Raw genomic sequence first — 23,358 nt, forward strand, 5'->3', positions numbered from 1 at the left:
ACTTTATAGCATTGCGTTATTCTCAGGGTCTCTGTTTTATTTTCTGTGTTATTTCTAGGCCAACTGAAGTAAAAACATTGTTTTTAAATTAGAAGATATTTGTTTTCAGTTGTGAAGCACTTAACAGATTTTTGTAAGTGAAGTATTACATTATACAAAGGGTTTTTTCTAAGTTTATGTACTGTAGTCTTCATGGTTCATACTGTTTCCCTCATCATTTCATTTCTTTTTATATTTTGCATCATATTTTAAGACTTCTTATCTAGTAAAGTGTGTTTCAAGACTGCTGTGACTATTTTGCAGGGAGGGGGTAGTCTGAGGGCTTTTTGTTATTTTTACTGAAGTGTAACGTATAGACTGTAAAATGCAAAATTTTTTAGTGTATGTTTTGAGGAGTTTGGACAAATTTATGTTCCTATGTTACCATATTACAATCAAGATCTCTAAATTTTACATTGTCCAAAAATATTCATTTGTGCTTTTATACATTTAATTCTGCATCACCCAACCAAAGAACCACCAATTTTTTTTGTCACTATACATTAGATTTGTCATTTTTAGAGGTTCATATAAATGGGACCACATTGTATATTTTCCTTTGATATAACTTCATTTGCCTGCCTCATTATTTTTGACATTCATTCATGTTATATGTATCAGCATTTCTGTTTTTTTTGTTATTGAGTAGTATTCCACTCTGTATATACATCTCAGTGTATCTATTCACCCATGGATGGACATATGGGATTTTTTTGGTTTTGTTTTGGCTAAGATAAATAAAGTGGCCTTGAACATTTAAATACAAGTCTTCATGGAGACATGTTTTCATTTTTCTTGGATAAATGTCCAGGAATGAAATTGCTTGCCAAGATGGCAGCTGTACATTTAATGTATGTGAGTTCCACTTGTTCTGTAATCACTTCGGCACTGTTGACCAGAAATCAGTTTACCATATTTGTGTTGTCTATTTCTAAACTTCTGTTTCATTGATACCTACATCTACCTTACACCAGAACACACTGTTTTGGTTACTATAGTGTTGTAGTGAGTCTAGAAATCAGGTCATGGCAGTCTTCCAATTTTGTCTTTTTCAAAATTGTTTTGGTGATTCTAGAGCCTTTATATTTTTTGTATGCATTTTATAATCAGTTTCTCTAAAAAAAAAAGCTGAGGTTTTGATTGAGATTGTATTGAATCCATAGATCAATTTCAGAAGAATTGAGATCTTAATATTGAGTCATCCTATCCATAGACTATTTCTCTGGAGAGAAACAGGTTAATCCATTCATCTATAAAACATTCATTTTTGTCATTAATGTATTATAGTTGTTGTATAAATCTTGCACTTACTTTGTTAAATTTAATTCTGTGTGCTTTATATTTTGGGATGCTGTTATAAATCAGATGCTCAGAAAGTTTTTATCTTCATCTATTGAGGTAGTTGGCATTTCTCCTTTATTCTGTTAATATGGTAAATTATTTTGATAATCCTTAAATGTTAAACCAAATTTGTGTTCCTGAGAGACATCACACTTCATTGTAGTGTATTATGCATTTTTAGTAATTTCTGATTCTGTTTGCAAATATTTTCTTAAGAATTTTTGTTTCCTCAACCTGATAACACCTATGAAAAAATCTAAACAATGTCGATTTTTTTCCCTCCATAATTGGGAATGAGACAAGAATGCTCACTCTGACCATTAATATTCAACATTTTACTAGAGATACTAGCCATTGCAATAAGGCAAAGAATAAATAAGAGACATGGAGTTAGAAATAAATAAAAATACTTGATTTTGTTTCCAGAAGACATATTCATACACCAAATAATTTACCGGAAAAAAGCTATTAGGATTAATTAGTAACTTGAACAAGATAATAGGAAAATAAATCAATGTATAAAAATTGTTTTTTGTATGCTCATGATGAACAATTGAAAATTAAAAAGCAACATGATTTGGTTTTTGGTCATTTGATTATGTGTCCAAATATGTGTATGTGCATTTTGTGTATTTACTATTTGTTATATTTATGTGATTTGCTTGGAGTTTTCTTTTTAGAGGTATGAGTTTTTTGTCTTAATTACGGAAAATTCTTGGTGATTATCTTTTAAATATTTCTTTTACTGTGCTCTTCTAAAGATCCACTACCTGTATTTTAGACCATTTGATTCTGCTCCACAGTTTTTGCTTGCTCTTTTCTGTTTTATTGACTTACCAAGTTCAGTGGTTTCTTCCTCAATTCTCTGCAGTTTGTTGATTAGCCTGTCAAATTCTTTTATATACTATCTTAATTCTACCTTTTCTGTTGTACTCTGCTGAATTCCCCATATGTTCCTGAAAATTTCCCATTTATTACATCCTCTAACGTGTCACTCACAGTTATTTTAAAGTCACTTTTTAAATTTTTCAACAAATGGGTTAGCTCTTGTGCTGTTTACTCCTTTACCTTTTGACAGTTTGTTTTTTCCCGTGCTTTTTGTCTATATGTTGTATGGGTTTTGTTTTGTTTAATACACGGGTATCCCTTTAGAAGAGCAGTAAAGACTGAGGTGAATAATGTTTATATGTAAAAATGGACCTACCTGTAAGGCAGATAGTATGAGTGGTTGAGTTAATCTTGTCAGTTGTTGAGCTGGCTTTAGGTTTTGTGTGTGCTGTTTTCATCAGCAGCACATCATTTTATTTTACTCCAGCAGTGGTCTATGGTTTCCTTGTGCTTAGCATGGGGCCTGTGATGCTGGAGCTTTTTTAATCCCTGTTCTCCTTCACTCGGCGCTTTCAGTAATCCCTGTACTATGGTCACAGAAGGGCTCTTCGTACCTTTCCCCTGTTGCTTCTTGCTCATTTCTCGGCTGGAAGATGGGGTTGGTGTGTTTTTGTCCATCAGATAAGCTTTAGTCTTAAGCATTCCTCATGTCCTTGGTCTGTGGGGTTGAGATATACCTATTATTTCTGTCTCAATGTCCCATGACAGCCAAATTCTCCCTTGTATTGTAGGCAGTAAAAGAAAAATTCCACATCTCCCACAGCTTTAGGTGTCTGCTTTGTATTAGTGCAGGGACCTAGGCCCAAGTGGCATTCCTGCCCATTCTCCAGGGACAGGTGGCTTTTGCTTCTGTCCTATATCCAGTCTCTTCTGGGCTGCACAGCAGGAGGCTTTCCTACCCCTTTCACAAAGGCAGGTGAGTTTTAACTTCCACTCTTCCGAAAAGCAGTGCATCTTTTCATGGGTTCTGAAGTCAAAAAACTTCCTTGTCTTAACCAGATGGCTTCAGGCTTCTGCTTCATGAGAGATGGAGCCAGGGACATGGTTCTGGTTTTATGTCTATTTCTTGTTGTCATGTAGTCTTCACTACCATAGGGCATTCCCGCTGTTACTTGCCCCTAATCTTTTTCAGGAATCCTTAATAGAGGCTGGTGGCAAAGAGCTTGCAACTGAGGGGTCATCCTTTCATGTGTCAGGGACTCTTAGTTATTCTAAACTGTCGTACTACCTACACTTGGCCTTTAAATTTATTTAAATATTACCAGACTCTTACTTGCATTTATGGTGGCTACTTCTGTCCTGTGGAGAAGGCAATGGCACCCCACTCCAGTACTCTTGCCTGGAAAATCCCATGGATGGAGGAGCCTGGTGGGCTACAGTCCATGGGGTCGCTGAGAGTTGGACATGACTGAGCAACTTCCCTCCCTCCCCTCTGTCCTGTGCTCTGGCAAAAGTGAAATAGTTTGGGCATCCAATCTTTTCCCAAAGGTAGTAACTCGGAAATTTGCTCCTTTGGAAATTTAGTTTCTTAATTGGCTTATTATCTCAGTTCTCTGAGTTTGTGAAAAGGTATACTTTTGTGGATTATTTGACTTTTCGTTATTGTAAGGTCATAGCAGTGTTCTCTTGTAGCTTTCTAAATCCTCAGCAGTAGCGAATTTTCATGAAACTTTTGGGTGTGTGTCTGTGTCTTTTGAGCCTAAATGTAAAATGTGTTTCTTAATGTCGATCAAAGTTCAACTTTTTCAAAAGGTAAATTTTTAGAAGAACGTTGGCAATTTTAGTTCCATTTTCTATGATTCAGAATGGGTTTTTTTGGAGGTGTGTTGCCTTTTGAGGTGAATACTCTCTTAGACTTCCTTTTTGGCTTATAAAGGTGACTTTTACTTAGGAAATAAACTTAGTATTCTTGATTCTTAAAAACTTCCCCCATATCAAGAAATGGATAAATAGAGAAAATAGCATGATTTCTTAAGCATCTATTTTGAAAACTTAACAGTTTAGGTAGTCATTGCAATAATTATTCTTCATGGCACTCAAATAGACCAAAGAAGTTAATTCCTTTCAGAAAGTTCTGCACCTACTCCTGGGAAGTAATTGATTTAGATAATTTGGGTGAATACTTTCTTTTTAATACACTTTTCTATACTGTTTATATTTTAGAGTTTTGGAGGCTGGAAAAGCAAATGTTATTTTACCAAAAAATTCACCAACAGGAATAACTCATGTGATTGCCAGTAATGCAAGAATCAAGGCTGAACAAGAAAAAGATGACTTTAAGGCTCCGTTCTATCCAATTCAGTATCTGGGAGATTTTCTTTTAGAGGTAAGTTGGTTTTTTTTTTTTTAAAACATTTTAAAATGTTTATTTTATAAAATTGATATTGTGAATATATAAAATCAAATTATGTTCTGAGTTTTGAAAATATGATTAGAATTAAAATGATATTTTTAAGGCAATTACTCTGAATTATTTAAATATTTTAAAATACTTGTGATAAAGCTGAAGGGAGCTTCCTTATTACATTTAAAATTTGTCTTATTTAGCGCCTCTACTTTGTTTTCAGTGTTCTGGTGATGTTTATTATAAAACAATATTAATCATTTTGAATCAGTATAAATAAAACAACAGTGGGCTATAGTATCATGTGAGAATTCTTCACATATTTTCCCACTGGAAAAGAGGAAGCTGTGTCTAAGAATTCAGAAGTATTTTCCTGTCCTCCTCTTCCACCAGCATCTCCCCACTTGGTATACATACCACTCCTTAAGTTGTCTGAATGGAAATAATCCTAGAAGAATTGCTTTGAAAGTAAGCAAAGAAAACATTTTTAGAAGGTTCACTTTAAGGTAGAAGAGAGCCTGCAGTATGTCTAAAAATTAAATCTTGGTCTTCTAGGAAAAATTGGCTCCTTGAGTGTTTCCTATTTCAATAGATACTATACAACCTTTTATCTAATAATTTATTTTAGAATCTTAGGAATCACTCTTGAAACCTTCCTTTATTCCCCATGTCTTGTCAGCTACAAAACCCTATTGATTTTATTCTGAATACGTCTTGAATAAACTGCTTCTCTGTGGTACTAACATCATATTCAGTTCATACTCTTGTCCCTGTGCTCCTGGAATCAACTCCTTGTTACTCTCCCTCTTGTTCTACTTCTCTGCTACTACTCTTGCAAATTTAATTTCGTAATAACTCTTACTTTTTCTTTCTCTAATCCATTCAGCTTCATTCAGAGGGAACAGCTAAAATGCTTTTTCTAAAATAATTCTGATGCTGTCACTTTCCCACTTAAAATTCTCCACTGGTTTCCCATTGCCGTAGGATAAAGTTGTAAACCTCTAACATGGCTTTAAGTTCCCACAGGGTTCCTGTCACCCCTACCTTTGCAACTATAACCTGCTCTCCTTTCTCCTATGTTTACTATACTGTAGCTGCCTTCTTCCAATTTCTTAAACGGGTTAAGCTACTTCCTACCTCAGTATCTTCTGAAAAGCTATTTTCTCTTCCTAAAAAGCTCCTTTCCACTACTCTCTCGGTCCCTGTGCTTGCCTGCTTTCTGCTTATCATTCAGTTTGCAGTTATAATGTTGCCTCTTCAAGGAAGCCTCCCTGGCCTCCTTATTAAGATAGTTAGGTCCACTTATAATGTGTTCTGATATCATTATTTTGCTTTATAGTACTCATCACAGTTGTAATGAATTAATTGACTGGTTACCTGGTTAATGTCCTTTCCCCCATCTGTTAATAAGCCAAAAGCACTGTGTCTTCAAGGATGATGTCTATCTTTTCCGTAGTTATATCTGAATCATTTTGCATAAGCCTGGCACATGAATTCTCATTTTATATCTATATTTGTTAGATTAATAGAGAAATTATGAACGACCCTTGAGTATTCCAAGAGTAGATGTAATATATCATTCTATAATTACCTTTCCCTACTGAGTAGCAGCAGTGTGGATTGGAAATTTGACCTTAGTTCAGAGGATGGATCTGCTTGGACTGTGGATAATCTCATTGTCCTTGACAGTGATTGGTCTAGAAATGGGCATGTCAACCAGTTCTAATTCATGGGACATGAAGAGAGGTATGTAAGAGCTTCTGGGAAGTTTCTTTTTCATTGTGAAAAAAGCCTCTGGCAGCATGGCCTCTGCTAGATGTGAAGTGGAAAAATGCCATTCTTTGACCACGAGAAGAAGCCCTAGGATGAAACCAGTCCTGTAGACAACAGAGTTTAGAGACAGAATGTAGACTCTCGTAGAAGATACTTGAGGTACTGGATTAGTCAGCCCTGAAGCCTGACTTAGCATTGGACTGTATTGCCATTCTGTGATGTAGGAATTTCCATGCTGTTTACATTACTTTGAATTGGTTTTCTGTTAATGGTAGCCAAAAGCATCCTATCTGCTATATCTAACTAAACAGTTTAAAGGTAGTATTAACTGTCAACAGAATGAGAACCATTCCTAACTAAACTAGAAAAAGTGTCTAAATTTCCCTTTTTCTGTGGAAAGAGATGAATTAAATGTAATATGTGCTTTCTCCATCATCTTATTTTGCAGTAGTCAGACTACAGTCACATTTAGCTGCTGAAGTACTAGAGGGCAGCAACAGTATATCAAGCAAACTTAAAGACAGTCTCTAACTTATATTTGTTTTAACATACATTTTTAGCATAAACTCTGGAGTAGACTGCCGAGAGTTAGTTCATAACCATTCATTCCAAATAAGGGAGGCATTTTGTGATCCTTTCTGAGGAGAAGATAAACAGTTAGCTTCATTTTGATGTCTTGCTTTTCTTGTACCTCTTTGTCACAGAATGTGATACAGTCCTCATTAGATGGTTTCTGAAGTGTCCTCTAAGAAAGGTTGCCGTATAAAATGACTGAGCTAAAAGTAACAACTAAGCAGTTGTTTAAAAGAAACAGTTTTGTTTAATCTACTTAACTTTCTGGAAAGTCAGTTAGTGACAGAATCAGGAATTATTTAGTTCAAGTTTATAGATATCTGTTGAAGACTTGCTGTACCAGGCTCTATTCTGTGCACTGTAGGGAATGAAAAAGACCACCTGCCAGACCGAGAAAACAGAACATGGCAAAAACAGATGTGGAAACTGTTAATTACAGTTTAGTGTGTATTGTGTACTGGTAAAATCTTGTGCAAGGTGTAGAGATACAGAAGAGTCAGTGACTAATGAATCTCAGTTGCTTGGCCCAAGGAAGATTCACAAAAAGGAGGGGATCCTTAAGAATATTCAAAATTTCTTTTGGTTTTCTGCCTAAGAAATAAAATGAACTACAGAAAGCTCTTATGGAAATATAGTAGTAGTAATTGAAAAAAATATACACTTTTTGTTCCAGATCAACTAATTGTTGGCCTAGATTTGTAACTTATTACTTCATTAGCCATAGGAAAGTCATGTATTCTGTGGTGGAATTTCTTCCTTTATATGTAAAAACCAATACCTAACTTACTTTGGTTGTTACGAAAATTATTCTGTTACTCTAGGCCATTATTTATTGATTACTATGTGCCAGGCACTATGCTAAGCACTTTTTACACTTAGTCTTATTTTAAACCATATGTTCCTATATGGTATGTATTATGGCCCCATTTTATGGTTAGTAAAGTATAATTGAGTTTAATAATTTACCCATGATCTTACAACTATCATATCAGACCAAAAATGTAAGAGCAAGCACTTAAAAAATTGTAAGACTGCTCTCCTTGAGTCTCCCTTTTCTTATTTTAAGTTTTAATAGCTTTCCTTGATACTTACCTGGTCTCTTTCTGGGTAGTTAAAAAATACTTAATGCTGTAAAGATTACCATACACTAGTAGTCATTCTTGGGTTATGAGATTCAGCTTAAGAATCAGGATACATACTCGTTAGGAACCATGTAGAACACTGAGCATCCCCTGGTGGTCTTGTGGTTAGGACTCAGTACTTCCAGGGGGCCTGGGTTCAATCCCTGGCCAGGGAACTAAGATCCCACAAGCAATAGGATATGGGAAAAAAAAAAAAAAAAACAAAACCCATGTAGAGCACAGGGCACTTAAAAGATGCTTGTTTTGATTACTTGACCTCACTGGCTCTCCATGCAGTCTTGTGAATTCATTGAAGTTGTATGACAACTTGTATGGCTTAATCAAAGAAAAGCCTTATATATTGGAGATCAAATCATAGCCATACCTGTTTTAAAATAGAAAACAAAGTTAAGTATGCGAATCAGAAGCCAAGGCAGCTGTCATTGCCACACTGTTTTGCCCTTAGATAGTAAAATAATGTACTCAGTTAGTAAGCTTTGGCTCATCTGTTTGGGAAATACATTATACTATATGAAGAAAATTAGACATGGCCCTCTTTTCCCAGATCATATAGGAAACAGATACCTAACACAGTGCCTAATATATAGTTGGCATTAAAATGTGCATAAAATAAAGAATAAGAAATGAATATTTACAGATAAATAATGCCCATATTTTTCACAAGGGTAGCCCTTTGGAGAGCGTATTAGTGGCTTGGAGATAATTATATGTTTTAGCACTGTGGAAAATAAATTATTTTCTAGTTTCACATTTGGTGTCATTTAAAATGTCATAGTTTATCAGGTTCTGATTTTTAACTATTTAACTGAAATAGGGTACTTTAATTGTACATTTTAATACAGATCAGTATATAGCATCTGAAATGGATGTTTAAGTATACTTTGAAAACAGTATGTTCTTCCCTAGTTGCTAAGATAATGGTATGTTCTTTTGCATATATATTCTAGGTAACTGGAATCTAATTGTGATTAATGCATCCTATATTTTAGACATTCTTTGATGATCTAAGCCTGAGGATCTATCCTCTTTATCAACCGTGTGAAATTTGAAGCCAGAAATTTATCAGTTTATCCCCATTACAGTTGTCCTTAATGGAAATTATACATTCAGAGTAATACTTACCTTGATTCTAGGAACAGAAAAGAAGGAAAGTCTTCATTTTTCTTAGTTTTCCATTTCACTTTTCTGAGTAACTGAAGAAATGTAATCAACTACTCTTAGAGATTGTTCTCCGGTGGCAGGATTGCAGGCTGCCAAAGCACCCTCACATCCATCTAGGAAGCCCAGAACAAGTGAAAGGGAACCAGAGATCACACCACAGGCCTTAGCACATTTTGGCTATTTCATAATTGTTCCCTAGGAGGACAGTGATTCTCCAGTCTCTGTGTAAAGATAGTTAGTCTCTGAATGTCCTTGCATAAGTACTTGAATTCATCTTTATTCAATTCTTTGTTACTAAACTTGTAGAATTATATGTATAAGTACACATGCAACTTTTTAAAAGATTATTATTGGTAGGTAGTTATGAAATCAGTTTAGATTTCTTAGCAAGAGAAATGTGTTTGAGATAGTTTGGTGAAGATGATTGCTTATTAATATTCAAGTAAATAAGATTTGTGAGTTCAGCTGTTAGTCTGTTTTCTTCTCTGTGTGATGGACATGCAAATAAGTCTTATTAGTAAAAAGCCGAAAAATAATCTGAGAAATAATCTATAATCAGAAAATTTTGAAATAGATTATAACTTGGTAAGGGATTAAATAAAATATTTTGTTTGTGATTATTTATAAAAAGAGTTGTTTGTTACTAGACTAACAAAATATTAGCTTGAGATACATTATTACTGCTGCTTTATTCAGGACCTTTGTTGTAATGATTTTTTTTTTCCCTGCAAGGAATTTACTAGTGTTTAATAAACTTTGATTTAGGTGCAATTTTTCTACTTGTTTGACTACTAAAATATTTTGCAATTATAAAATTGGATATCACATAGAGTATATAATATTGAAATTATACTTAATTGGTTGCCTAAACCATTTTTACATACCTACAGAAAGAAATTCATAACGATGACGATTGCCAAACCAATTCTGCTTGGAAGAACCATAGTAGTCAAGAAAAAAACAATGATTTCAGGAAAAATATGGGATTTCTTGAAATGAAAGGTACCTTAAAAGAGACCATGTGCAGAACACAGGTAACATTTTATCATCTAAAAGAACAAAAATTTTCTGTTTCTGATTTTTCTTTCAAAATTGTAGGAGAGGTGTTATTTGATGGAAAAACACTGATTTTGGAATCACAGAGCTGGTATTGGAACCCAAATCTGATTTACAGTCTAAAATTGGAACATAGTAGGTCTATAATTTGAACATAGATACTGCCCTCTGTCTCTGTTTTGAAGCTCTTATTGAAGTAATGCATATGTACATATAGAAATTCAGTTTCTAATTCATAGTGTGTTCTCAACACATGATAATGACTTAAAACAACTCTGTATGTTGAATGTAATGTGTGTCTTACAAAGGAGTCAGCAATATATGTATTGATATTCATGGTCTAAATTCAGGCATTTTACTACATATAGATCAGGTTTTCTTCAGAGGCATAAGGGAATTTACTTTGATTAAATATGGAAAACAAAAAAACGTGAAGGGCTCTGAACTTGAAACAATGAAAAGTACCTTCAGAAAGTATATATGTGGCTCTCAACTAAAACTTTTCAGATAGCAGGAGCAACTAAAACAGTCTAAACTAAAATATTTTTTAATGTGATTAGAAACAAATTAAAATTTGTTTTTACTGCATCTGTCAGATTTTTTCCTCGAGAATTAGAGAAACAATTTGGAACTAATGCAACTAGATAGTACCTTAAAAAATCATATGTGGGGAGAGTAAATAAAACTTTCCAAGAGCTTAAAATATTTTTGCATTTTTTTCTAGCTTTTTCAAAATACAGTTGTTGGTGGGAGTATAAATTAGTACACCCACTGTAGAAAATAGTATGGCAGTTTCTCAGAAAAACTAAAACTGGAACTACCATTTGACTAAGCAGTTTCATTCCTGGGTACATATTGGGGAAAAAAAGAAACTGCCATGATATGAAAGCAGTCTAAGTGTGAATCAACAAATGAATGGATAAAGAAGATGGGATATACATATTACTATATATGTGTATGTGTATTTATACACATATAGTGAAATACTACTTAATTTAAAAAAATGAGTTAGCTATTTGCAACATTGATGGAGTTGGATTCCCAGGTGGTACTAGTGGTAAAGAACCCACCTGCCAAAGCGGGAGATATGAGAGATGTGGGTTTGACTCCTGGGTTGAGACGATCCCTTGGAGGAAGGCATGACAAATCCATTCCAGTATTCTTGCCTGGAGAATCCCAGGGACAGAAGAGCCTGGCAGGCTACGGTCCATAAGGTGGCAAAGAGTCAGACTCAACTGAAGTGACTTCGCACACACGGATGGACTTAGAGAGTGTTACACTAGTAAAGTAAGTCAGAGAAAGACAAATGCAGTATAATTTATATTTGGAATCTAAAAGATAAAGCAAACTAGAGAATAATACAAAAACGAAAGGGGCTCACAGGTATGGAGAACAAACTAGTGGTTACCAGTGCGGAGAGGGAATGGCGATGGCAGGAAGCGCAGTATAGGGTGGGGAGTAAGAGGCAGAAGCCACTGCATGTGAAGTAAGCTGCGAGGGCGTATTGTGCAGCACAGGGAACATGGCCAGCATTTTATGACAACTGTGAGTTCAGTATACCCTTTAAACCTGAATCACAACGTTGTACATCTATAACATATAATACTGTGCATCAGCTATATCCCAATTTTAAAAAGTAAAAAGACTGCATCTGTGAATACCTTGTTCTTTGTAGAACTCAGAAGAATATTATCACATTCAGGTAGCAATTGCTATTTTTTAAAATAAGTTTCTTTGTATAAAGAATAAATAATATAGTTTGCAATACTTTTTATCTTATTTAATGGTCGAGAAGATCCCCTACAGAATGGAATGGCTACCCACTTCAGTCTTCTTGCCTGGAAGATTCCATGGACATAGATAAGAGTATGGTGGGCTACAGTCTATGGGATCGCAGAGTCGAACACTACTGAGCAGCTGACACACACACACAATATTATTATAGGGCTTCCCAGGTGGCACTAGTGGTAAAGAACCTGCCTGCCAATGCAGGAGACATAAATTTGTGGGTTCAGTCCCTGAGAGAAGATCCCCTGAAGGAGGGCATGGCAACCCAACCCAGTATTTTTGCATGGAAAATCTCCATGGACAAAGGAGCCTGTGGGCTACAGTCCATAATAGGGTCGCAAAGAGTCAGACACGACTGAAGTGATTGAGCACAATGTTATTATATCTATTTCTTATACAGAGATTTTCTGAGATGTTTAATTTGATATGCCTAAATAATGGCAAAACTCTATTTGATATCCAGCGTATTTTAACAAATACTTGGAAAATAATGAAGATAACCAAATCTGTTTGATTAAGCATATGGCAACTTTTTTAAAAAGCAGAGATTCCAAACAAAATACCTAAATTAGATATATGTGCAAACACTTTGAGAACTAAATATCTGTATTTTTCAGCTTCATCGTAGTACAGCTAAAATGTATTGTAATTTATAATACTCTATTTAATCTTACGTGTATGTTTTATGAAACCTATTTTTCTGAGTGAGATTTTTGTTTTGACTTGCATTGGTTGTGTTGAGGTTTTGCTTAATCTATGCTCTAACTAAAGTATTTTTATAAACATGCAGAAAGAAATGAAAAATCATGATGAAGATGTTAATATTAGTTCTATTTTGACTGAACATCAAAGCAAAGAAAAATTCAGAGATTCTAGGAAAGATTTGAAATTTGTTAAAATGAGAAATGCCTTAGGAAGGCATACTTTTGGAAATCAGGTAAGACCTTCCCAAGTGAAAGTTATATATATTTTATACTCTTTGCTAATATTTTCATTTGTGAAGTTGTTTCTTCTGAACTGTGTGTTTATGTGTTGATAAAGCATTTGTGTACAGTTTTTGAAAGAGTAAAAAAGTGAATATAAGAAATGGAACATTCTCAACTTTGAACATCTCACTGTGTATCATTTCTAAACCGTGTCCCTTTTTCTTCCTCTTACCTATGATAGGTAATCTCTGTGTTGGAATTTGTTTTATTTTCTTGTTTTTCAGTATAGTTTTACTACCTGCTAATATGTATTGTCCCTCCCAATAAGTTTGCCTGTTAATGAACTTGTGTAGTTCATGGTATTTGTAATCTTCTGTGACTTGCTTTTTTGCTGGTACATATATTTCATTTTTTCACAATTATATGTTTCATCCATTTTACTATTGATAAGTATTTGGGTTTCTTTTTGTTTTTGTTGGATTGTTTGGTTTTTTTAATTATGAGCATTTATGTTATGAGCACTATGAACATTTTCTTATTGATTCTTGGTGCACATGTTCCAAGAGTTCCTCTAGCCTAAGATATATGCCTGAGAGAATTCTAGGTCATAAGAACTGTACGTGTTGAACTCTACTAAGTAATGACCAACTAAGTAATGATCTACTAAGCTTTCCAAAATACTTTACTAATGTATACCCACTCCAACAGTAGGTGAGGTTTCCTATTATATGTAACTATTTTTAATGTGTTCTAAGTCAGACTCTTCTTGAATTTATTTGGATTTAGTAACGTACATCATTCATGTTGAGATTTGTTTAATTTTGGTCTAAATATATGTAGAAGGAAATTAAGAAAAAAGATGAAGATATTCAAAGGATTTATACTTTGAGGAAAAAACGCAAAAAAGAGAAAGAAAGAGATTCCAGGAACGACTTTGAACATGACAGGAGTACCTTAAGAAAGCACATTTATAGAGATCAGGTAAAGTTTTGTAAGCTAAGCTAAAAAATAAGTTTTAATTTTCTCTGGTTCTTCCTTAGTATCACCTTTACATATAATCTGATTTTTGTGATTGCTTGCTATGTCAAATGTAACCTATACATCCTATGAAAAGAATTTTCTCATTTTCTTCTGGTATAATATTCATAATTTTATAATTAGCTTTGATTCACAATGAAAGTATTTTTACATGTGTACAGAAAAAATTTGAATTAATATTCAAGATGTTCAAATATGTTTTATTTTGCCTGACAAAAAGGAAAAGAAAGGTTCTGCGAAAAGAGGGTAAAATTTTTAAAATGGAAAATACATGGTATGTAATTTGAGTAATACATTCTAATCTAAATTTTAGTTTATCTTGTTCATCCCTGGTATAGTGTAGACCATTATTAATAAGATAGCTTGTCTTTCTAAAAATTTTTATTTTATTCGTTTATTTATTTTTGGCTGTGCTGGCTCTTTGTTACTGCGTGGGCTCTTCTTTAGTTGCACCAAGCAAGGGCTGTTCTCTAGTTGTGATGTGCAGGTTTCTCATTACAGTGGCTTCTCTTGTTGCAGAACACTGGCTCTCGGGTGGGCAGGCGTCAGTTAGTTGTGCCTCATGGACTCAGTAGTTGCGGCTCCCGGGCTCTAGACAAGCTCAATATTTGTGGTGCATGGGCTTACTTGCTCTGTGACATGTGGAATCTTCCCAGATCAGAGATAGAATCGTTGTCTCCTGCAGGTGGATTCTTTACCACTGAGCTACCAGGGAAGCCCCGATATCTTTTCTTTTAAACAAAGATCCTTCTTGAGCTAATTTTTCTAGAGTATAACTTTGTTTTACCATATAAACCATAGCATGTTTACATGTATTCAGAAGGATCTTCAGAAAAGTGATAAAGGTAAATAAACAATCATGTTTTGTGGTTTTGAGTGCTCGGTCGTGTCTGATTCTTTGCGACCCTGTGATGTGTAGCCTGCCAGGCTCCTCTGTCCATGGTATTCTCCAGGCAAGGATACTGGAGTGGGTTGCCCTTTCCTACTCCAGGGATCAAACCCACATCTCCTGCATTGGCAGGCGGATTCTTCACTACTGCACCACCTGGGAAGCCCCATTTTTGTGGGAACATGACAACAAAAATAAGAGAGGTTTCAGAAAAGATTTGGAATAGGTTAAAAGGAAAATGCTTAAGGAAGGGAACATGTTAATATCAGGTAAAAGTTTCCAATTAAAACATATGACTTTTTATTTTTTAAATTTCAATGTGTAGTCTTTTTCTAATACGATTGTAAGGATCTTTGCTGTGATTAACACTGCATGAATGTGTTCTGGTGTTATGTTGTCCTTTGTGATACTTAGCATGTGTTAACACCCTTTGGTACATTGTCTAAGGCACTTCTTATATGTATACAGAAAGAAATGAAGAATTCTGTCTTTGCTGGTCATGCCAAAGAATCAAAAACCAAGGATATCAGGACAGATGTGGATATTGCTGACCTAAAGAATGCCTTAAGGAAACACATATATAGAGCTCAGGTAGAATTTGACATACAAAAAAGTTTGTGTAGTTTTCTTATCATTCTGCAGTGTTACCAGTATATAATAATAGTAATAACAATAATGGGTCATTTTATTATACTTAATATGTCTTAACATAATTTTCTTAGTTCATTAATTTTTGTAAATAGTAATTATTGTATTTGGACAATGAGTAAGAAAATGTAAATTGATGAATTCTCTGCTGTTTGTACTCAGTGATGTCATGGATAAATTATGAGTTTTACAAATCTCTCTTAAGTTGTTGGTGTTTCTTGGTTTAGCCTCAGTTTGAGTAAAGCTTTGAGGTGCCCTGGGTTTGGTGGAAGGGCTTTTTCAGGGTTCTTGCCCTGCCCCACGTAATAGGGTATCCCTAATGATATGGGATCACCATCTCTTCTCCCTGTCTTCAGAGTAAAGGACTTTTTTCCCCCTGCCTTTATTCAGCAGGTTATTGGTTTTCATCGGTGTCCTGAGGGCAAATGACCACATTTGCTGCCTTGACCACAGCAGCCACTTTTCTTTCACATTTCAGCCTTCACCACCTGGGAGACTGACTTCAGTCTCCCATCCTGCCCCTTTTCCTTGCCCTGAGTACACAGTGACGTCCATGGAGGGGATGATGCCGTTGAGTGCAAACGCCCCTCATTTTATTGATGCCCAGGAGTTTTGTTCTCTCACTCTGTTCCCCACTTGGCCACTAGCAAGTGGCAACAAATTTAAACTGAAATTTTCCTACCTACTGTAATGGAGTCCTCCTCTTCCTCCTCCACTGTCTGAGATAAATCCGTGCTCATGTCCTTGGAGGCTCCTGTCTTTCTTCATATTTCTGTTTAGTTGGTTGCCCTAAGACCTCTGCTGTCAGAAGGGTTCAGGTAAAGTTAGGATTTCATAGATTTTCCAGCTTTTTATTGTTTGTAATGTGGGAACACCTCTCCTTCCAGCTTTCTTTATCCTAAGTGGAAGCCAGATATCTATCATTGTTTTCATTTGTATTCCTTGTCTTATAGTAGCAAGATGGAGCAAATTTTATGCCTTCACTTGCCACTTGTGTATTTTTTCCCCTGTCAGTTGCTTGTTGGTATTCTTTCCTGTATTTTTCCTGTAGATGGTTTTGTACCATTGCTTCTAGAACTCTTGATGTAATCAGGGTGTTATCTCTTTTCATGTTGTTGCAAATATTTTTCCAGTATAATTTTTTAAACAAATACAACCTTAGAGGTATTTGACAACAATAGAGGAAGATTTTACCTGCGATTATGTATAAAACACGACTACATTTTTTTCTATGTATTTTTTGTACAAAATGCTCTCTCCATTTATATTTCTAATAATTCAAATACTAAGGACAGTGGACCTCTTCAGGTCTTGAAAGTGAATATGACTTTACCTTTTTTAAAATATAAATTTATTTATTTTAATTGGAGGCTAATTATTTTACAATATTGTATTGGTTTTGCCATATGTTGACATGAATCCACCACGGGTGTACATGTGTTCCCCATCCTGAACCCCCCTCCCACCTCCCTCCCCAACCCATCCCTCTGGGTCATCCCAGTGCACCAGCCCCGAGCACCCTGTCTCATGCATTGAACCTGGACTGGCGATTCATTTCACATATGATAATTTACATGTTTCAATGCCATTCTCCCAAACCATCCCACCCTCGCCCTCTCCCACAGAGTCCAAAAGACTGTTCTATACATCTGTGTCTCTTTTGCTATCTCGCATACAGGGTTATCGTTACCATCTTTCTAAATTCCATGTATATACGTTACTATACTGTATTGGTGTTTTTCTTTCTGGCTTACTTCAATCTGTATAATAGGCTCCAGTTTCATCCACCTCATTAGAACTGATTCAAATAAATTCTTTTTAATGGCTGAGTAATATTCCATTGTGTATATGTACCACAACTTTCTTATCTGTTTGTCTGCTGATGGGCATCTAGGTTGCTTCCATGTCCTGGCTATTATGAACAGTGTTGTGATGAACATTGGGGTACATGTGTCTTCTTTCAGATCTGGTTTCCTCAGTGTGTATGCCCAGGAGTGGGATTGCTGGGTCATATGGCAGTTCTATTTCAAGTTTTTTAAGGAATCTCCACACTGTTCTCCATAGTGGCTGCACTAGTTGCATTCCCACCAGCAGTGTAATAGGGTTCCCTTTTCTCCACACCCTCTCCAGCATTTATTGCTTGTAGACTTTTGGATAGCAGCCATTCTGACTGGTGTGAAATGGTACCTCATTGTGGTTTTGATTTGTATTTCTCTAATAATGAGTGATGTTGAGCATCTTTTCATGTGTTTGTTAGCCATCTGTATGTCTTCTTTGGAGAAATGTCTGTTTAGTTCTTTGGCCCATTTTTTGATTGGGTCATTTATTTTTCTGGAATTGAGCTGCAGGAGTTGCTTGTATATTTTTCAGATTAATTCTTTGTCAGTTCCTTCATTTGCTATTATTTTCTGCCATTCTGAAAGCTGTCTTTTTCACCTTGCTTATAGTTTCCTTTGTTGTGCAAAAGCTTTTAATTAGGTCCCATTTGTTTATTTTTGCTTTTATTTCCAGTGTTCTGGGAGGTGGATCATAGAGGATCCTGCTGTGATTTATGTCAGAGAGTGTTTTGCCTATGTTCTCTTCTAGCAGTTGTATAGTTTCTGGTCTTATGTTTAGATCTTTAATCCATTTTGAGTTTATTTTTGTGTATGGTGTTAGAAAGTGTTCTGGTTTCATTCTTTTACAAGTGGTTGACCAGTTTTTCCAGCACCACTTGTTAAGAGATTGTCTTTTCTCCGTTGTATATTCTTGCCTCCTTTGTCGAAGTTAAGGTCTATAGGTGTGTGGATTTATCTCTGGGCTTTCTATTCTGTTCCATTGATCTATATTTCTGTCTTTGTGCCAGTACCATACTGTCTTGATGACTGTGGCTTTGTAGTAGAGTCTGAAGTCCGGCAGGTTGATTCCTCCAGTTTCATTCTTCTTTCTCGAGATTGCTTTGGCTCTTCGAGGTTTTTTTGTATTTCCATACAAGTTGTGAAATTATTTGTTCTAGTTCTGTGAAAAACACCGTTGGTAGCTTGATAGGGATTGCATAGAATCTATAGATTGCTTTGGGTAGTATACTCATTTTCACTATATTGGTTCTTTCAATACATGAACACGGTATATTTCTCCATCTATTTGTGTCCTCTTTGATTTCTTTCACCAGTGTTTTATAGTTTTCTATATATAGGTCTTTTGTTTCTTTAGGTAGATATATTCCTAAGTATTTTATTCTTTTCGTTGCAATGGTGAGTGAAATTGTTGCCTTAATTTCTCTTTCTGTTTTCTCATTGTTAGTGTATAGGAATGCAGGGGATTTCTGTGTGTTGATTTTATATCCTTCAGCTTTACTGTATTCATTGATTAGCTCTAGTAATTTTCTGGTGGAGTCTTCAGGGTTATTTATGTATAGGATCTTGTCATCTGCAAACAGTGAGAGTTTTGCTTCTCCTTTTCCTATCTGGATTCCTTTTATTTCTTTTCCTGCTCTGATTGCTGTGGCCAAAACTTCCAAACGATGTTGAATAGTAGTGGTGAGAGTGGGCACCCTTGTCTTGTTCCTGACTTTAGGGGAAATGCTTTCAATTTTTCACCATTGAGGAAAATGTTTGCTATGGATTTGTGACTTTACCTTTTAAGCTATTTTAATTTAGAAAGGAGGGAAAAAAGAAACTGTTCACACTCAAGAGAGTGCCATGTCCCTAAAATGGTAGAGGTCACTAGTAAACATGAGAACAGATCAGTTACATCTATTAATGTCTTCCCAAATCTGTTTTGTACATTTGACCAAGGTTTTAAACTTTGTAAGCTGAAGTGTATTTTTTGACCTAAAAGTGTTTAATTAATGATTTCTGTTTTGTAGGCTGTAAAATACCGCTGCATTAGAATAGATAAACAACCAGCATACAACGTTGAGGTAAGAGGTTTGGAGTAAGGTGGTAATGGGGACGAAAAGCAGCTTTCCGCTTTGTTGTTCCTGGTTTGTCTGTTTGGTCTGTGCTGGGCCTTCAGTGCTGCACAGGCTTTCCTCCAGTGTTGGTGAGCCAGGGCTCCTCTGACTGCAGTGCACGGCTTGCTGCTTGCCCTGGCTTCTCTTGTTACGGAGCATAGGCTCTAGGGCGTGTGGGCTCAGAGGTGGCAGCTCCCAGGCACAGGCTTGGTGGTTGGCGGCACATGGGCCACATGTGCCCGCAGCATGCGGGATCGTCACGGAAAAGGAAGATCCTTAATGTGTCTCCTGCGTTGGCAGGCGGATTTTTTACCTCTGAGCCATCAGGGAATCCCCTGTTTTAGGTTTTTTTTGATATAAAGAAATGTGCTGTCAGCAAGACAAAGATTCCTATCGGATTTAAAATGTTTTTCTCATCAGATATGAAAAAAAATAGTATTCTCTCAAAGCTCAAAAAAAAATTTTATGCAATAATAAAAATTGATAAGAATTTAAAACTGTGCATCACAGGTGAGTTGTGTATCTCTATTCATACATTTTGTAGCTTTCATAATTACTACTTAGATTAAATTTTCAGTATAATATTTATGAGTATATTATTTTTTTGTATCATTCATTCCTTCAAAATTGATTTCTTTATTCTCTTTAGTCTTTTCACAGTATTCTTGATTCTCAACTAGTTCAAAGTAGTCACTTTTATTGTTAAAAATATTTTGATCAAGGAGGATATGTTTTGTGGAACCCTTAAGAGTTACGTTAATATGCATCTTCAGACTAGTTTTATGCTACAGCAGTTGTTACTTTTTGCAGATGTTGATTGTGCTTGATGACATCTTAATATATGCAGTATGTGTTAATAGACACAGCTTGCTTTTAAGTTTAAAAGAACACCAAAAAGTAATTTTGCATCTAAATTAGAACTGTGTGTATATGCACTAGCATGTCTAAATAGATCGCCAATGGGAATTTGCTATATGACTCGGGGAACTCAAAACTGGAGCTCTGTAATAACCTAGAGGGGTGGAAGTGGGCGGGAGGCGGGAGGGGAATTCAAGAGAGAAGGGACACACGTATACGTACGGTTAATTCACATTGATGTATGACAGAAGTCAAACCAGTATTGTAAAGCAAACATCAATCAATTAAAAATAAATATTTTTTAAAAATTAAAAAAAGCTATGTGTGGTTGTACTTTTAACTGAAGCCTCATTATTAGCCAGGCTGTGCAAATGCCTTTTGAAGTTTTCCTTAGAGGTAATATTTCCCTATACAATTCAAGGTGACAAAGACTAATAAATAGAGCAGTTAACAATGTATATGTTTTGCAGTACAATTTTATTGTAAAGCATATTCATATAACTCATTCTTTTTGAACCACATAGCAACCTAGTGAAGTCGTGAGACCAGAGATTGTTCATTTTACAGATGAGGAAATTCAGGCTCCTTACTAATTGAAAATTTCATCTCAGAATTTTCCTCTTCTTTTTTGTGAGTCATAGAATGTTTCCTTTCATAGGTTAAAAATGCCGAATTTCCACGAGGAATATTAAATTTAATTGAAAGCCTCATAGAAGGACAGTTTTTTAAAGAAGCAATTGAGGAACTTTCCTCTTTGCAAGCACATTATATCCCTCCTGTTTGCCTTCTCCATGCTCTTCTAGAAAACATTCTACAGGTAAGAGCAGTCTTATGTGTTTATAGTCTTTCAAAGAATTTTAAAATGCAAATTTTCTCTTTTTTTGCACGTTTATATTGTTATTTTCATATGTTTATATTATTATGTATATATTTATTATTTTCTCTCTTCCTTATTTGTTCCCCTCATTTTAATAAGAAAAAAGATACCTATTTATTACTATTTCTTTTCTGTTTTTAAAGTAAGTACTTCTGAGTGTTAATATTTTTCTCAGAATTTTTTTCTATGGCGGTGAAGTAATGTAAAAATCAAACTGCAGAGATCTAGAAGGTCATTTAGTAAATTACTCAGTACATTGGTAATCATTTTTTATTCATAGTATATGTAGATACTGAATTTACTCTTTAAACTGTGAAAACCAATGAAAATAGCTTTTTAAAGGTATATTTCTCGTCATATTCTTTATCAAGGTACCAATTTGAAGAAAAAACAGGTTTAAGCTGTGTCAGACTAATGGTAATAAGTCAGAATGTTGTGTGTGAAGTTTCTTTAGTTTATTTCAAGTCACATTTTGGGACTCAATCTCAGTATAATCATGAGAAGTAAAATGGACATTTCATATAAATTAGTCCCAGTAGCTGAGATTATCTAATATATAGATACATGTTTAGAGTATGCCTCTCTCTCAGTTGCAGTATTCAGTTAGCTAAATAAACATCCTGCTCCCATCTGTTCTCCTTTGTCCAAACATATTTTTGCCAAGAAGGTTAGATCTGGGTTATTTGAGTTTTAAACTAAATTAGCTGGTAAAATGTACTTTTAGCCATCTTGTTTTCTGTCTTTGTTTTTAAATAATAGGATAACCTAGATACATTTTCTGGTCGATACTTTCATATATTGTCCGCTCTCCTTCACCTTCACCCTCCTTGGAAGTCCCCAGCAATGTCAACATATTACTTAGAGTTGTTTCAGTGTCCAACTTGTATGAAAGGCACATGGTCTCTAATAGAAGTGCTTATCAGGTAAGGAATTTCACATGTAAGGATGCTCAATTTCATATAGTCGGTGTTCTCCTGTGTATTTTTTAGATACTGATAAAATAAATGTTTCTTTTTAGAAATAGTTATTTTTGTGTGTGTAATGTTTGCATGTTGTGTTTAATACAAGGGCTAAATTGCTCATTTGTCAATCATTTTATTTTAAAAAAATGTTTAATAACTATATGAAATGGACATACAGGAATGCTAAATCATTCTTTGTTTTCTTTTTAACAAAATAAATTTGAACTTTTTTGTGAAAAGTAAGAAAATAAATTTATTGGATATGAACATTATCAAATTTTGGTCATTATCAGTATAAACATTTGTAACTGTATACAGTCTGCTTTAGTGTTTCTCTTACATTTTTTTCAGCTAGAAATTTGAATTTTGAAACTGAACTTAATGTTTCCTAAATATGTCATCTTTTTCATGCCTCTGCACATGCTGTCATCTGCCTAAATCCTTCCTTTGTCTTCCATATGTTAATCTTTTCAGAAATCCCTCGTATTTCTGCTGCTTTCTCTCAGACAGGACTAATCGATTTTTTCATTTTTTTCTGATAGCTCTCCTTTGTCTGGAAAGTACTTTGTTTTTATCCAAATGTTTGATTTTAGCAAGAGTCCATAGTAGTAAGAGAAGGGTTACTTGACTAGCCTGGCAAAGGCTAGATCGTTGGTTACTTCTTTGAGGTCATAAAGATTTACCTACCATCTTGGTTGTATTATATTTAACACAAGCTAATTGGCTAGCTAGCATGCATTATTCTTAAAAAAAAAAAAAAAAGTTATTGAGTAGTTATTGGTAGCCAGGCACAGTGCTATGTTTCAAGGGGTAAAAAGATAAAATCGTAATTTCTGCACCCTTTTTCTTAGCTTCTGCACTTTTGAAGATACAAGCACAATTCTAACACAGTACTGTCTCAGCACAGGTGTAGGAAGTGAGGATATATGGTTTACTTATTTGCCATTCTTCCTAATTTTCAAATCTGTTTCTTCCTTCATTGTCATCACCTTCTTTTAAAAGCCTTCATTGCTTCTTTTGTAAACTGTTGCACTACTCACCTTGTTGACCTTGATTCTACTTTTTTCCTTTTGTCTTCTAAAGTATTCCAGTATGGTCTTTCCAAAGTGGTCGTATCATTT

General features: G+C 35.0%; 1 protein-coding gene across 1 annotated transcript in view; it reads left to right on the forward strand.

The window, feature by feature from the left end:
- SLF1 (SMC5-SMC6 complex localization factor 1) overlaps positions 1-23,358 on the forward strand; it is a 68,878-nt gene that overhangs the window by 14,320 nt on the left and 31,200 nt on the right. Inside the window, exons 5-12 of the mRNA XM_020873028.2 lie at positions 4,432-4,594; positions 10,152-10,295; positions 12,896-13,042; positions 13,872-14,012; positions 15,427-15,549; positions 19,454-19,507; positions 21,057-21,215; positions 22,035-22,198. Coding sequence (XP_020728687.2) covers positions 4,432-4,594; positions 10,152-10,295; positions 12,896-13,042; positions 13,872-14,012; positions 15,427-15,549; positions 19,454-19,507; positions 21,057-21,215; positions 22,035-22,198 — 1,095 coding nt within the window. The remainder of the gene's footprint in view (positions 1-4,431; positions 4,595-10,151; positions 10,296-12,895; positions 13,043-13,871; positions 14,013-15,426; positions 15,550-19,453; positions 19,508-21,056; positions 21,216-22,034; positions 22,199-23,358) is intronic.

The sequence above is a fragment of the Odocoileus virginianus genome, chromosome 3, assembly GCF_023699985.2.
Source record: "Odocoileus virginianus isolate 20LAN1187 ecotype Illinois chromosome 3, Ovbor_1.2, whole genome shotgun sequence".
NCBI lineage: Eukaryota > Metazoa > Chordata > Mammalia > Artiodactyla > Cervidae > Odocoileus > Odocoileus virginianus.